This window comes from Mobula hypostoma, chromosome 12 (assembly GCF_963921235.1).
Source record: "Mobula hypostoma chromosome 12, sMobHyp1.1, whole genome shotgun sequence".
In the NCBI taxonomy this organism is placed as follows: Eukaryota; Metazoa; Chordata; class Chondrichthyes; order Myliobatiformes; family Myliobatidae; genus Mobula; species Mobula hypostoma.
In genome coordinates this window covers 69,921,661-69,936,411 of record NC_086108.1, presented here as the reverse complement: position 1 = coordinate 69,936,411, position 14,751 = coordinate 69,921,661, and the positions used below count along the sequence as shown (strand labels likewise).

Genomic DNA, 14,751 nt, shown 5'->3' with positions numbered 1-14,751 from the left:
ACCCAGGCAAGGGTGGACACACACCAGGTTCCCGCCAATCGTGCCTTTCCACCCTGTGCGTCAATGGCCTGGTCCCGCAACCGGCCTTCCAAAACTTCCCACCGACTTGTGAGAGCCGCACTGTTTCCAGGGTCTCGTTACCTCGGGTGTCGTGTGTGTCGCCTTAGCGAACCTGTCCCTTTTTATCCCCCTGCTGGGGTATCGCCTGTCCATCACTTCAAACAGTTCAGGGTTCAAAGGGGGGAGCCGATCTTAACAGCTCTCCTTCCGTTACTCTCTCCCGTCCCTTCATTAACATCTCCAAATGCTGCTCCATTGTTTTCCTTATCTCTCTCTCTCCTGAAGACAGGCGGCAGACCAACTGCTGATCCCACTGGTGCCAGCACAGGACAGCTAACATCTTAATCTATGTGTATTCTCGTCATACTTCCCCCCCCGTAAGGATTTTTACCGGGGTAAAAATTACAAACATGAATACATTATTTGATGCACACAAATACACATCTTTATCAGCTATTTGGCTAATACAGCGAATTTGAAGTTGTCAACACCTGACAGACAGTCAGCCATCAGATTTTCTGTTCTTTTTATATGTGTTATTAATAATCCCTTAGACCAGGCTCCAACTTAGCAAACTTCATAGTGGCCAAAAACACTGATGAATTGCGATCAATGTAACCTTTCATTGGGTTTCGTCCCAGACCACAATAACAAGGGTCGTCCCATTCCGACTTAGTTTTCTCTCGCAAGGGCTTAGTAGGAGGGGGAGGGGTAGTAACCGCAGAGTTATTGCAAAACTTCCTACAGTACCCCACCATCTCCAAGAGCCTTCTGAGGGCCCTCTTGTCTGTCGGGGTTGGGATGTCAGAGATAGCCCGCACTTTAGCTTGCATCGCTGCCAGCTGCCCCTGTGTCACCACAATTCCCAGGTAAGTGGCCTTCGTGTGGCCGAACTCATTTTTTTCAAGGTTCACTATCAAGCTGGCTTCGGACAGCCGTATTACATTGCCAATACACACCTCTGTGTTCGTCAGCCCTTTCGTCACCGAATTACTCATTCTATAGGGCTGTTGTTGGCTAGGCTGGCCTAGTGTAACAAACACCACCCAACGTCCCAGTTCTTTGCATCGCCTTGGGACAATCAAACACACGTGTGCGAGTCGTTTAATTACTTCTCCTAAAGAGTCGCTTTGTTCGGGGATTAAGGGAGACACCTTATCAGTAGAGCTGGCCAAAACAATAGCCTTCTCCCATCTGGTCGATACCATACTCATCTTTTCAAAATGGTTTTTTTCTCTTATCGGGGGACCCTAGCTTCATTGATTTCCGCGCTAACACCGACTAGGTTTGTTAGCATATCAAAAGCCTGTGACCGTCTCAGTTCGCGTCGGCCATAATCAATAACATCCTTCCTCCGGTGCAGCCGGTAAACCTCTTTCATGATTCCACCAACTGTTTCCTCCAGCACCGCAAAGTGTCCACCGGGGGTACCTTGTGGGCCAGGTTAAAAATCTCATCCCCATAACTCTTTTGTACCACCCCCCAGTCCTCATCTGCGGGTACGGTACTTGGTTTCCCTTTCTTCCTTAGCACTTCCTCCTCCACACAATAGCCTACTGGTTCCCTTGTTAATTCTGTGTCAGAGAGAGCTGTCTCTGCCAAAACCATCAGCCCCTCGTCTTGCTCCTGCACCTGCACAAATTCCTTCCTGGCTAATGCTAAGTCTGTCTCAGCTCCCTCACTACCTCTTGTCTCACTACACTCCTTCTTTTCACTTTCTACCCCCTTCTCGTACAAGGCTGGCAGAAACGTCTCAGCTAAATTTACTACCGCAGTCCCATGATGAACCTGTGAGTCCATGAGTGGGGCCTCAATGCTGGCAGGCTGACCTGTCAATCCCACTGCTGGGAACACGATTCCCCCGGCGAGGTCATTACCGAGCAGGACTTCCACGCCTTTCATCGGTAATTCGGGCCTCACCCCGATCGTGACTAGTCCAGAGGCCAGGTTGCTTTGTAAGTGTATCTGGTGCAAAGGGACGGCCTTTGTCCCTTCCCCAATACCTTTGACCTTGACCTCCCCAGTCTGGGTCTCTGAGCTAAACTCTAATACACTCTTCAGTATTAGTGACTGACACGCTCCCGTGTCTCTCCAGATCCGCACTGGAACTGGTTTTAACCCCTCCTTCACCGACACCAACCCGGCCGAGATAAACCTCTTGCGCCCTTCCTGAACTTTGGCAGACCTGTCCTGTCCTAGCGGTTCTTTTATCAGCTCGATACAGCCAGTCAAAATCGCCGTTTTTCCTTTTCCCATCTCCTTCTTTGGGGCAAAGCACCTGGACGCAAAGTGTCCGACTTTCCCGCAATTATAACAGACGACCCCAGGAGACTTCCTACCAGACTGCTCCCGGTCTACCTTATCCTTCTTGTTAGTCCCCGGCTTACTTTCTGACTTTTCTGGCGGACTCTCCCCGCCATCCTGACTACCCTTCTGGTAGCCTTTACTCGGGGCAAACTTCATTTTATGCGTCAACGCATACTCATCCGCTAACTTAGCAGTTGCGGCTAACATGGCTGCCTCTTTCTCATCTAGGTAAGGTCTCATACCCTCAGGGACACAACCTTTAAACTGCTCGACCAGGATCAGCTGTAGCAGTCTGTCATAATCCCCCTCTACCCCCTTCGAGGCGCACCAACGCTCACAATATGTCTGCATCTCACGGGCAAACTCTAAGTACGTGCGGTCCCACTGCTTCCTCGCATTACGGAACCTCTGCCAGTATGCCTCCGGGACCAACTCATAAATCCTGAGGATGGCCTCTTTCACCACCTCATACCTCTGGGCATCTTCCACGGACAAAGCTGAGTAAGCTTGTTGGGCTTTCCCTTTCAGTACACTCTGAAGCGAAACAGCCCACTTATCCCTCGGCCAGTCCTGACTTGTAGCAACTTTTTCGAAATGGAGAAAGTACCGATCCACGTCGGTATCGCTAAATGGGGGAACCAGCCTAACCTGGGTCACCTGGAACCCTCCACCTTGGTTCGGCACGAGCCCCTGCTCTGTCCTTATCCTTAACTTCTCCAGCTCGAATTCCCTTTCCCTGTGTTTCTCCTCTCGCTCCAACTGTGTGTGTGTCTGTCTCTCTGTCTCTCTGTCTCTCTGTCTCCCGCCTTTCTAACTCTCTCTCTCTCTCCCGCCTTTCTAACTCTTTCTCTCTCTCCCGCCTTTCCAACTCTCTCTCTCTCTCCCGCCTTTCTAACTGCTTCTCTTCGTGTTCTAACTGCCGTACCTGGAACTCGTGCTCGAGTCTCAGTTTTTCAAGCTGCACCTGTACCGCGTTTCCAGCAGGTTTTTCAATAGACACCACCTCCAGCTCACCTTGGGGAAACACACCTTTAGATACATAGTGCTCTACGATAGCTCTGTGTATCTCCTCTCTCCTCATTGTCGACTTCCCCTTAGCAAGATTCAACCGTTTGGCCACAGCTACCAATTCCGATTTCCTGGCATCCTCTAATGCCTCCAAGGTCGGCGCCTTTATAAATTCCTCAGCCTCCATTTCTGCTGTTTGTCTTTTCTTTCTTTTGGGAATTTTGACCCAATCAATTTACTCCGTCCCAAATTTAGCGTTCAAAATCGCGGACGAGAACCCCACTTATGTTACGTACCCCGTAACTGGGTTGCTAAACTAGCAGAAATGGATCACTCAGTTGGAGTCTGTGGGGGGAAGGAGAGAGAGAGCAAAACGAACGAATATTCAAAACAGCTTCCACACAGACCGCAGTCAGCTTTCGGGCGAGTCCTTTGTGATGTCATCTGAGGTCACCGACCGTGACCCCTCCGTTTACCGATACGATCGTTTCTCTGTGGTGAACCCGGCACCCAGGCAAGGGTGGACACACACCAGGTTCCTGCCGATCGTGCCTTTCCACCCTGTGCGTCTATGGCCTGGTCCCGCAACCGGCCTTCCAAAACTTTCCACCGACTTGTGAGAGACGCACTGCTTCCAGGGTCTCATTACCTCGGGTGTCGTGTGTGTCGCCTTAGCGAACCTGTCCCTTTTTATCCCCCTGCTGGGGTATCGCCTGTCCATCACTTCAAACAGTTCAGGGTTCAAAGGGGGGAGCCGATCTTGACAGCTCTCCTTCCGTTACTCTCTCCCATCCCTTCATTAACATCTCCAATGCTGCTCCATTGTTTTCCTTATCTCTCTCTCTCTCCTGAAGACAGGTGGCAGACCAACTGCTGATCCCACTGGTGCCAGCACAGGACAGCTAACATCTTAATCTATGTGTATTCTCGTCACACAAGTCTCCTAATTTTATTGAATCGAAGGCAAATTATTCTCATTGTCAATTTTTGAGAATTGGCCCATGTTTTGTGGTCAGCTGAAAAGGAATGTTGTTTGCTGCCAGGCTTGAGAGTGGGTGCAGGGGTTAGGGGGTTATCGTGCTCAGAGAAGAAAACCAGTCAGATGCGTTCAGTGACTAAACGATTATTTTCTCTAGATTGGCTTCTAATTTGGCACCATCTACAGGGGACCTGTGGCATCTGACAATAGTGAAGACAATGGGGCAAGACTGATAATTCATTGTGATTGTTATTCATTATTTAATCACTATAGAAAACCAAATAGTGGGACATATATATACTGAATGAATTACATACTATAAGTGTAAAGTTAGTTTTCCGAGCTTAGTTTGTTTTGCAGTAATAATGTTTGCTGTTTTAAAAGCTCAGCTATACCTCATTCAAAAAAATGTGTACACTGTTTATTATTGATGTGTTCAAAAAGCTGAAAGTTCACTTCATATTAGCAATTCTATATTGATTGTATTAACAGATTATACAAAAGCCTGCTAATAGAGTTTTGGTTTTCTACATTTAACAGTTTATGTGCAACTGTAGATTGATTGTACTCAGTAATGATATGTCTTGAGAGATTTATTATTCTTCCAATCACAAATTTATGGATCTTTTAAATAGCAGTTGATTTAGTTTGCTTTCTTTTTAATATAGGTTGCACATATTGTGTTTCAATACATGAAAATGTTACAGAATCTTGGACCTCAGGAGAGGTGATATTTCTTTCATATTATGGCTTATTTTTATTTCAGCTCATAAGACATTCACAGAAAATGCTGCATGTCATTATGCTTTTCCAAATGTGAAGAAAATCTACTGTATGAAGGTTAACTTTGCCTTATTATCAAAAAGTGGTGTTTTTTCCTTCCTATTAATATATGGCTGCTTTTCCTGAAACTAGCCTTGAGGTACAATTTGCCATCACTGGCAACACTTTTGTTCTTTCATGTGACTTAATATCATCAGTCTTTATGACAAACATTGATGCAATGCTCTTTCATGGATGCGTGGGAAGGGAATGTTGATTGTTACAAATGAAGAGTTCCGATCCCTATCCTACTTCATTTACCCAGCAGAAAATTGTTAAATCTATCATCCCAATCACAAGCCTGTGTTCCACCCATTTCAGATGTTTGACCGAATAATTTCACCAGCCTGCCATAAAAGCTAGGGGCATTTATTATCCTTTAAACAAAAGAGATTTTTGTCAGTTTTTTAATATGAAATAAAATTGTTGAATTATCTTCACTGAATATTACATTATAATATGCTTATGAAATCTGTATGCTATAGGCCTCTAAGTAGTATAGCCAGGCTTCTTGTAATTTAGACCTTTAATTCGGCTATCTCTTCTCAACCCAGATTTGTATTTGCTATTGTATCACTTTTCATCAGAGGTTTACAATGGGAGCTTTCTTCCAAGGTTCAGTTTTAACTTGGTAAAGACAAAGGATTGAGTGTAGAAATTTTTGTACCGTATTAGAAGTTGTCTTTATCTACTAAATATTTAGTATGGAATTAATGTGTTCTTTGGGGTAATAAATACTTTTGTTAATTACCTGATTATGCTTACTTTTCTCCCCAGAATTTATAAAGAGATTCAAAAAATTGAAGATAATGAATTCCATTACCAGGAGCAGGTATGGAGTGTACCATTTCCATCTTTCTCTCACTCTTTAGTTATTGCTAATTAATTAATCATAGAGATACAATCTTCACCTTTTGATATTTTTTCTTAGACTGATCCCATCGATTTCGTAGAAAATGTTTGTGAAAATATGCAGCTTTTTAAAAAAGAAGATTTTCTCACTGGAGACCAATTACTGTTTGAGTACAAGCCTGAGGTAAATATTAATCTGTTAATTATTTGTTATGTAATTATGCTACAGAATTTATTTAACTATTGGGAGAAATTGCCCTTTTACAATTGTTCAATGTGAAAGGATCTTAACTGTAATGCTACTCTTAAAATTTTAAGAGGTACTCTTTTAAGAGAATTTTGAGATGCTCTTCAAATCTAAAGGCGCACTCCTTGAAATTGGCATTGGGGCGAGGCAGTGACTTTCCTCCTTTTAAAGTGCAGTTTCTTTAACTTGGCAGGTTCTTTGAAATGTATGTTGCATTTACACACAGAAGATGCACATTGCAGAATAATATATAGAAGAAAAATGAGTCATTCTTGTATGTGATCTATACACTGAGTGTCACAGAGATGCTTTTTATTTCTACTTAATTATTCTTATGTTTTCTTCACACCTATTGCCCATAAAATGATTTCTATTTCTCTTGAAAGAACTGAAAATGTTTTGAAAAGGACTGTTTCAATTGGTGTTTATAATCTATTTGCTATTCAGGAGGCTGAAGATATAAAATATTTTATGGAACTATTTAGCTGGGAAGAGTCTGAGATGAGTAGTTTCAAACACAGTAATCCTCCGATTTCATCTTTGTTGGAAAACAACTTGAGCAAAGCTTTTGCTTTACAGGGGTGCTATGTTTTTTTGTTTTTATTTCCTTTATGAACTGCTTCATAGATCTAAATTGTCATTTTTACAGAGCATGAGACATTTATTATGCACAGCAACTTGAGGTCGAGTGTATTTAGCGAAGGGGACAGTTTTCTTTTATTATTATTGCTTCTTTGGAAATACTTGATGATTTTCCCTGGATATGTTGTTTACGTTATAAAGAATGCAACTGGGGTTATCAGCAATTGATGTACAAGGCCTTTGACGGCTGTGCCAGCACCTCTCTAATACTTATTAATTTATGCACTGTACATTTTATTTGAAAATTGTTTATTTGTGTATGCATGCATACAACATAAGGTGGAGTTTCTATTGTAAATTGGAAAGCATTACCCAAAAATCTGGAAAGACCACTCTTTTCAAACAATTTTTCAATAAATTATTAGAATTGAAAACAAAACCATCGTTTGTCTCTCTCAGGATGAACTGCACTGTTTCAATTCATTTGAAATCTTTTGTAATGTAGGTTTGCATTTTCTTTATTTTAATATAGATTAAGTCTCTTTTGTGCTAGAGGAATTCTGCCTGAGCCATCAATATTTTTTTCCAGGTTATTGCTGCTGCTATCTCCCAACTGATCCCACTGAAAGCAAATTTGATTCTCCTTTCTCCCAACAATGAAGGAAAATGTACTCTCACAGAGCGGTGGTTTGGGACGGCATATAGTGTTGAAGGTATGATGTCAAATAATAGGAGAGTAACTGAGTAAATGGTCAGTGTATCATTGGAAGGGTAGAAATTTCTAAGGAAATAAATGAAATGGGGTACTTAGGACATGTTAATAAAATATAAATGCTAGAATAGAATATCTCATAAAATCTAATGGTAGAAATGCTCAACTGGTTAGGCAGCAGTGAAAAGAGAAATACATTTATATTACAGGTTAAAGGAAAGTGGAATTTAATCCAGGTAAGTTTGAGGTGATGCATTTCCCGAGGTCATATTGGGGTCGGATGTACTTTGTATAAAGGATGGGAAGAATGTCAGTGAATAGGAGGACCTTGGCTCTGAGTTCATAGTTCCCTCAAAGTGGCAATATCTTTGCTCGCCTTCATAGTTTGGGGCACAGAATATAAAAGTTGGGATGTTATATCGCAAACTTATGAAATGTTAGTTAAACTGCAATGGAATATTGGGTGCAGTTGTGGCTGCTGCACTGTAGCAGCAGGTAGTTGTGCTAGAGAAAATGCAGAGGAGATTCAGCAGTATGTTGCCTGGATTGGATGATTTCAGCTATAGAAAGAATTGTATAGATTGGGTTTGTTTTCCCTGAAGTGAAGGGGGCTGAGTGGTGACTTGAGAGGTATATAAAATTATAAATCAATGACGCAGTATATAGTATGAATCTTCCCCTTATTAAGGGTATCAGAAATAAGAAAACATTGGTTTCAGTTAGAGGAAGGAGTTTTAAAGTGGAATTGAGAGTTTTTTTAAAAAACAGAGCGAGTCATTGATGCCTGGAGGTTGCTGCTAGAAGAATTGTAGTTTTCCTTAAGTAGTTGATCACTTGAAAGGATATCTTCATTCTGTGTTAATAGAAGTTGACAAATATTGGGCTGAAACATGGGCAAGTGATTTCCCTTTGAATCCTGCCCTTCACCTGCCAGAAAAGAACAAATACATAGGTGAGTCAAGTTTTTGAAGTTTTCTTTAGTTATATAGCTAACTAAATTTACAAAATAAGATATTCACCAATAATTTAAGATAGTAAACATTAACCTTCCCAGAGCCAAGCGTTAAAATAATGCTTTCTTTTTACCCAGCAACTGACTTTACACTGAAGAGCTCTGATTGTACTGATACCATGTATCCAGTGAAAATCTTAGATGTTAAGAGTGGATGCTTATGGTACAAAAAAGATACAAAGTTTCAGATTCCTAAAGGTAAGTTTCCTTGTGGATATTTTGCCTTAATTTGCATAAGTAAGAGTTGCAGCCACAGTTCTGTGATGGTGGGAAAGTTTATAGCTTATGGCCTCCTCTGCATTGCAGGACATCTGCACTCTACCTTCAAAGGGTGGTTGCATGTCTTCTCAAGTCCTTTTTCCAATCCCACACTGACATCAGCCACCTTCACTGTCATAGTGAGGCCAAACTGGAAGAACAGCACCTTGTATTACATTTGGATAGACTACAGCCCAATAGTATGAACAATGAGTTTTCTAATTTTGGATAGCTCACTCCCTTTGTGTTCCAGTAGGATGTCTTTGTTTCCTTCTACCTCATCACCGAGCATCATCGTTCTCAACTTGGCTCTGTTTGCCTATCATCTCTTCTTTATCTGATCTTAATCCCACTGAGCACTTACCAGCCTACTTCTCTACCTTTCCCCTCGCCATCAATATGCCTATATACAGCATTGTGTAAAAGTCTTGGGCACATGTTTAAAAAAAAAGTAAGTAAAGAGAAGATGCTTTCAAAAATAACAAGTTCCTAAATATCAAAGTTATGATTTAAAAAAAAAACAGTAAATAGTTTAAAAATAAAACCTAAATCAAATCAATATTTGATGTGACCACACTATGCCTTTAAAAGTGCATCAATTCTCCTAGGTACACTATTGTGCAGTTTTATAAGAAAATTGTCTGGTGGGTTGTCCAAGCATCTTGGAATACTTGCTACAGTTCTTCTGCAGACTCTGGCTGTCTTGCTTGCTTCTGGACTCTCCAGGACAGCCTGAATGTTGAGATTAGGGCTCTGTGGAGGCCATACCATCTGTTGCAGAACTCCTTGTTCTTTTTGCTGAAGATAGTTCTTTATGACCTTGGCCCTGTGTTTGAGGTCATTGCCCTGCAAAATGAAGTTGAAACCACACAGTCAAATGCCTCCCTGATGGTATTGCATGTTCTCTGCAGTCACTCATTCATCCAGCACTCTCCAGTTCTTCTATGGACAAACTGTCTCCTGTTTGAGCCAAAAATTTGATATTTTGATTCATCAGCTGAGTACACTTGCTGCCATTGTTCAGCACCCTAGACTTTGTGTTTTTGTGTAGAGGCAAGTCTCGTAGCTTAGTTTCCACTTCAGATGAATGGCTTTTTGGCAACAACTCTTCTATGAAGACCATTTCTGACAAGACTTCTCTGTCCTTGGTTTCCAGTGGTTTCTGTGAATTCAGAGCTGATAGCAGTGTTAGACGACTTCCAATATAGGAGGGACATCAGCTTGATGTATTTCTTGTCTGCAGCACTCAGTATCTATGGCCAATAACTGTGTTTCTGGTCCTCAACTTTGCCCATATCTTTGTGATTATTTAGAAGAGCTTTGACAGCACATCTTAAAATTCTTGTGTGCCACAAGATGTTTGGGAGAGACCTTGCTAATGCAGGATGATCACCTTGTGTCTTGTTGCTATGCTCTTGCCATGGTGTAAGAGTTGATGATTTGAAGGTTAAGATGTCACATCTGCCACACCCATGGTTGTCCTTTGCCCAGTTTGTTTCCTTCTGCACCCGGTTTCTGTTTCAGTTAATCAGTTTATTTCAGTCAGTTCATTGTCACTGATCATAAGCATCCTGTTTGTTACCTTTGTTTATTCATGCACAGGGCTAATGCCTACAAAGTAATTGAGTTTTTATTTGAAAAGTGGTCTTATTTAATATGCTACTTTCTTTAATGCAGTACCAGAAATTCTCTGTGGCATTTAATTTTATTTTGGAAAACTATTGTTTCCTCTTTTCTACTGACACATTAATCCAGAAAACAAAAAATAAACATCTAAAATAAAATTTATGCAAAAGTTCTTGGGTGCCCAAGACTTTTACACAATACTGAATTTCTTTATGGTTCTCTGTTATTTTTAATGGTTCCACCTAACACCAGCCAGTCTTGGTGTCAACGGTTGACTGGCCCTACACACTCCCTTACTCACTCTGTCCCTGTTCCAGTTAATACCAACCAGCCTCTGTCTCACCCTTCCCTCTCTCTCTTTTTATTTTTACTGGATACCTTTCTCCTGCACTCCCAGGGCTGACAGATGGTCTTGGTCAAAATTTCAACCATCCCTTTGCCTCCAGTGTTGCTGCTTAACCTTCATGCTGAGTTCTTCCTGCATGTTATTTTTTTTTGCTCCAAATTCCAGCAAGTCTCCTGCCTTTTGTCCATGCGGTGCAAGTGTCAGTCAAGAAGAATTCTACTTGTAATATTCTTGCATAATGTGTGTCCTTGTAAAATAATTTTTATAGAAGTCAAATAAGTAACAAATTTATGGTTGTAATCTAATTAGTAAAACCTATTGCAGCAAATGGAAGGGAAATATCGTTTATTTTTTAGTTTATATATTGGGATATTTTTATTTACAGTAATGTAGTGTATGTATTATTGCTTTTAAAGATCTCATAAATGATTACTTTACAGGTTATATCCGATTCCACTTGATATCGCCTCACATCCATAAATCTGCAGAAAAGTAAGAGTTTAACTAATCAGTGTAAATATACTAATAAAAATTGTCATAAATTGATCATAAATTAGATCATGCAGGGTTTGGAATTAATATTGTAGTAAGTGATTAGTTGAGAACATCATTTAATAAATTAAAAGTAAACATGAAATTCATGTTTACATTTAGCAAAGAACACTAATAAGAGATAAATAGTATTACAGCTGGACTTTTAAATAATGTGCAATAAAAATCTGTGGGGGGAGCACATTGTACTGCTTTTTGTACTATCGAGCAGTGATGGCTTTTGGGGACTGATAAGGGAACAGGTGAGTTCAAGGAAATCATGTACAACTGCAAGCTCTTCCAGTTTTTTTTACTGACTCATGAACAGAATGACCATCTTGTTCTGTTAGATCAATTTGAAAGATTCAAGGTTGATGTCTATTTTTATCCACTGCTTTCCCTGTGTATGGAAACAGTTTAATGAATTTATATTACTTGTTCAAGAGGCCAGTTTGTAGAAGTTATGAAAAGATGCAATTGTTAAGACATTTTTGCACGTTAGTGGATTGTGCAGCTGAATTTAATTATATACATCCCTTTATTTTCCCCTAGCTTGGTGCTGTTTGATTTATTTGTGAATATTGTGGCTCACAACCTAGCTGAACCTGCATATGAAGCTGATGTTGCACTGCTGGAGTATAAACTAGTGGCTGAAGAGCATGGATTAGTCATCAAAGTGAAGGGATTTAACCACAAACTTGGGGTATGTAATTCACTCTGAGTTCCATTGTTAGTTGTGTACTTAACTAAAAACACTGTTTCTCACTCAACTGTAGTTCCTTATTCCTGACATGAAGGAACATTTAAATTGGAACATTGAAAAGCAGGCCCCATTTGGGTTTCAGGAATTTGCCCAGACGCAAATCGAAGTTCAAAGTAAATGTATTAAAGTTATTAATTATCATATGTCACCGTTGGCTACCCTGAGATTCATTTTCATGTGGGCATTCACAGTAGATACGAAGAAGCAAAATAGAATCAGTGGAAAAACTGTACACAGCAAAGCAGACAAACAACCGATATGCAAAAGACAACTGCAAATACTAAAAGAGAGAAAAACAAAATAATAATAAATAAATATCGAGAACAAGTTGTAGAGTCTTTGACAGTGAGGCCATAGGTTGTGGCATCAGTTCAGTGATGGGGTGAATGAAATTATCCCCTCTGGTTCATGAGCCTGATGGTTGAGAAGTAAATGTACCTGAAACTGGTGGTGTGTGGCCTGAGGTTCCTGTACCTCCTTCACAAGTCATAACAAATATTTGAGATACGGTATAAAATTCATCCCGATGGATGTAAACACAGTAATCTAAGTAAACACAGAATGCAAAAGAAACCTTTTGTCAATTTGTAGTTTTAGTCACTTAACGTAGTGAAGAGATAGGGGTAGCCTCCTTTGCCAAAGCCTCTCCAGTCCAGAAACATCAACAGTTGTTCCAAGAGTGCAGTGCTGCCACGCTGTTTACCTGTGAGGCATATTCTCTGACATGCTGCGTTATGGGGAGCTGCCGTAGCTTCTTAAAGAAGTCCCTTAACCTTTACTCTTCTTCCACTATCACCGCACTTTAGTCCTTCAAACCCTTAAACTCCTTCCAAACAACAGGAATTCTGCAGATGCTGGAAATTCAAGCAACATACATCAAAGTTGCTGGTGAACGCAGCAGGCCAAGCAGCATCTATAGGAAACGTCGACTGCGCCTCTTCCTATAGATGCTGCTTGGCCTGCTGCGTTCACCAGCAACTTTGATGTATGTTGTAACTCCTTCCAAATAATCTTTCCACTATGAATTCCAGTTCTCATAGTTCATGCCTTTTCATGATATCCCCACTTCCTAAACCCTTTCCAAATCCATGAACCTTGTGCATCAAGAGATCTGTCACTTTGTCCTTGAATAGAGAGTGCGTGACGAAGGAGGGATTCCACTGTGACTGCCAACCAAATTGATTGGGTTATGTTATATTCAAATCTACAGTACTGAGCGACATCCTGAAGGAATGTATGTAAATAGGGGTTTTGTGATACAGAAAATGTCTATGGATGGTTTTTCTAGGACTGTAAACCTTCCATAACATGGGGTGAGGGGGATTGTCTGTGTTTCTTTAATGAAATGTCATTGCTGTTTTCTATTCTCCTGATTGCTATTTTAGTGTTTATTAATATTTCCTCTGTTATTGCTGGATCAAAGTACTGGGATTCCTTACCTGTGGGTGTACCTTCACCAGGAAGACTGCAGTGGATCAATGGCTTACTAGCACTGCCTCAAGAATGTTTGAGAATAGGTGATAAAAGCCAGCCTTGCTAGTAAAGACCACAGCTGAAAAAGGAATGCAAAAAAAGTATTGATTGCTCCTTGTGGCCCTTTTTTCCTCTAACACTGACGTGTGGTTTGTTAATTGCAGCTAAATTTGTTTACATGTTTATTAATCGTTTTCTTCCACAGTCTAAAATGAACTCCCTTAGCACCACTACCCTCCTCCACCCTTTCCAAAGAAGCACAGGGAATAATGATTTGGGTTTTGAAGCTGAAGTATACGAGCATTTTGTTGAATCTGAGAACCTGGTAAACAATGATGTGAGATTAGCTATGACACAAGGAACATGGACTGTAGAGATTGGAGTCATGATCTTGTCCCTGGGGCCTGAGTTCTAGTTTGAGTTTGGATATTAATTTTCTTAGATGGGAAGGGAATTTAAGGAGTTTTTTTTACAATTTCTGATGTTAAACTAAAGAAGGGAATAAAACAAACAAATTAAGTAAAAGTGGATTGTATTTCTAATACCAATATACCATATTTGCAAAATTCTACAGATAAATTATTTAAGTTACCTCTTTTCATCAGCTTCTGTTTCAGCTCATCATTGATCATCTGGCCAATTTTGCAACCACTCCAGATGTGTTTGGAATGATTGTAGAACAATTAAAAAAGAGTTACTTCAATGTTTTGATCAAACCTGAAAAACTGGGAAAGTAAGTGAAGAATTCATTCATTTATTGATGCTTTAATTGTAATTGTTTCATTTTGAGATGTCTTTTAATGGTAGAAGTCATGTCTTAAATTCCCACTCTTTTAATCACATCCGCTGGAAGATTGTTATTGCATCTTATATGTTTTGCTCCACTCTTGAGCAATGTGAATATTGTTGACAAGACTATCATTCTTTGTCATATCTATGTCCTTAAAAAGATATGCTGGTGACACCTGAGTAGAATACTAAACCTTTTGGGGGAGTAGTTAAAATTCAATGAGCAATGGATAAAGCACAGTAAAGTTTATATGTATGTTCATGAATTAGATGGGTGTTTAGTACATTCTGATGCTTTCAGGATTGCCGTTACCTCCATTGGCTTTGTATTTTGGATTGATTAATTAGTGATAATCTGTAAACTTGTGAATGGTCATTTCTTTC

General features: G+C 40.4%; 1 protein-coding gene across 1 annotated transcript in view; it reads left to right on the top strand.

Moving 5' to 3' along the window:
- Positions 1-14,751, top strand: part of LOC134354893 (nardilysin-like) — an 80,364-nt gene that overhangs the window by 33,608 nt on the left and 32,005 nt on the right. Inside the window, exons 13-21 of the mRNA XM_063064338.1 lie at positions 5,023-5,081; positions 5,954-6,008; positions 6,108-6,212; positions 7,447-7,570; positions 8,435-8,521; positions 8,660-8,779; positions 11,252-11,303; positions 11,895-12,045; positions 14,184-14,311. Of these exons, the coding sequence (XP_062920408.1) occupies positions 5,023-5,081; positions 5,954-6,008; positions 6,108-6,212; positions 7,447-7,570; positions 8,435-8,521; positions 8,660-8,779; positions 11,252-11,303; positions 11,895-12,045; positions 14,184-14,311 (881 nt within the window). The remainder of the gene's footprint in view (positions 1-5,022; positions 5,082-5,953; positions 6,009-6,107; positions 6,213-7,446; positions 7,571-8,434; positions 8,522-8,659; positions 8,780-11,251; positions 11,304-11,894; positions 12,046-14,183; positions 14,312-14,751) is intronic.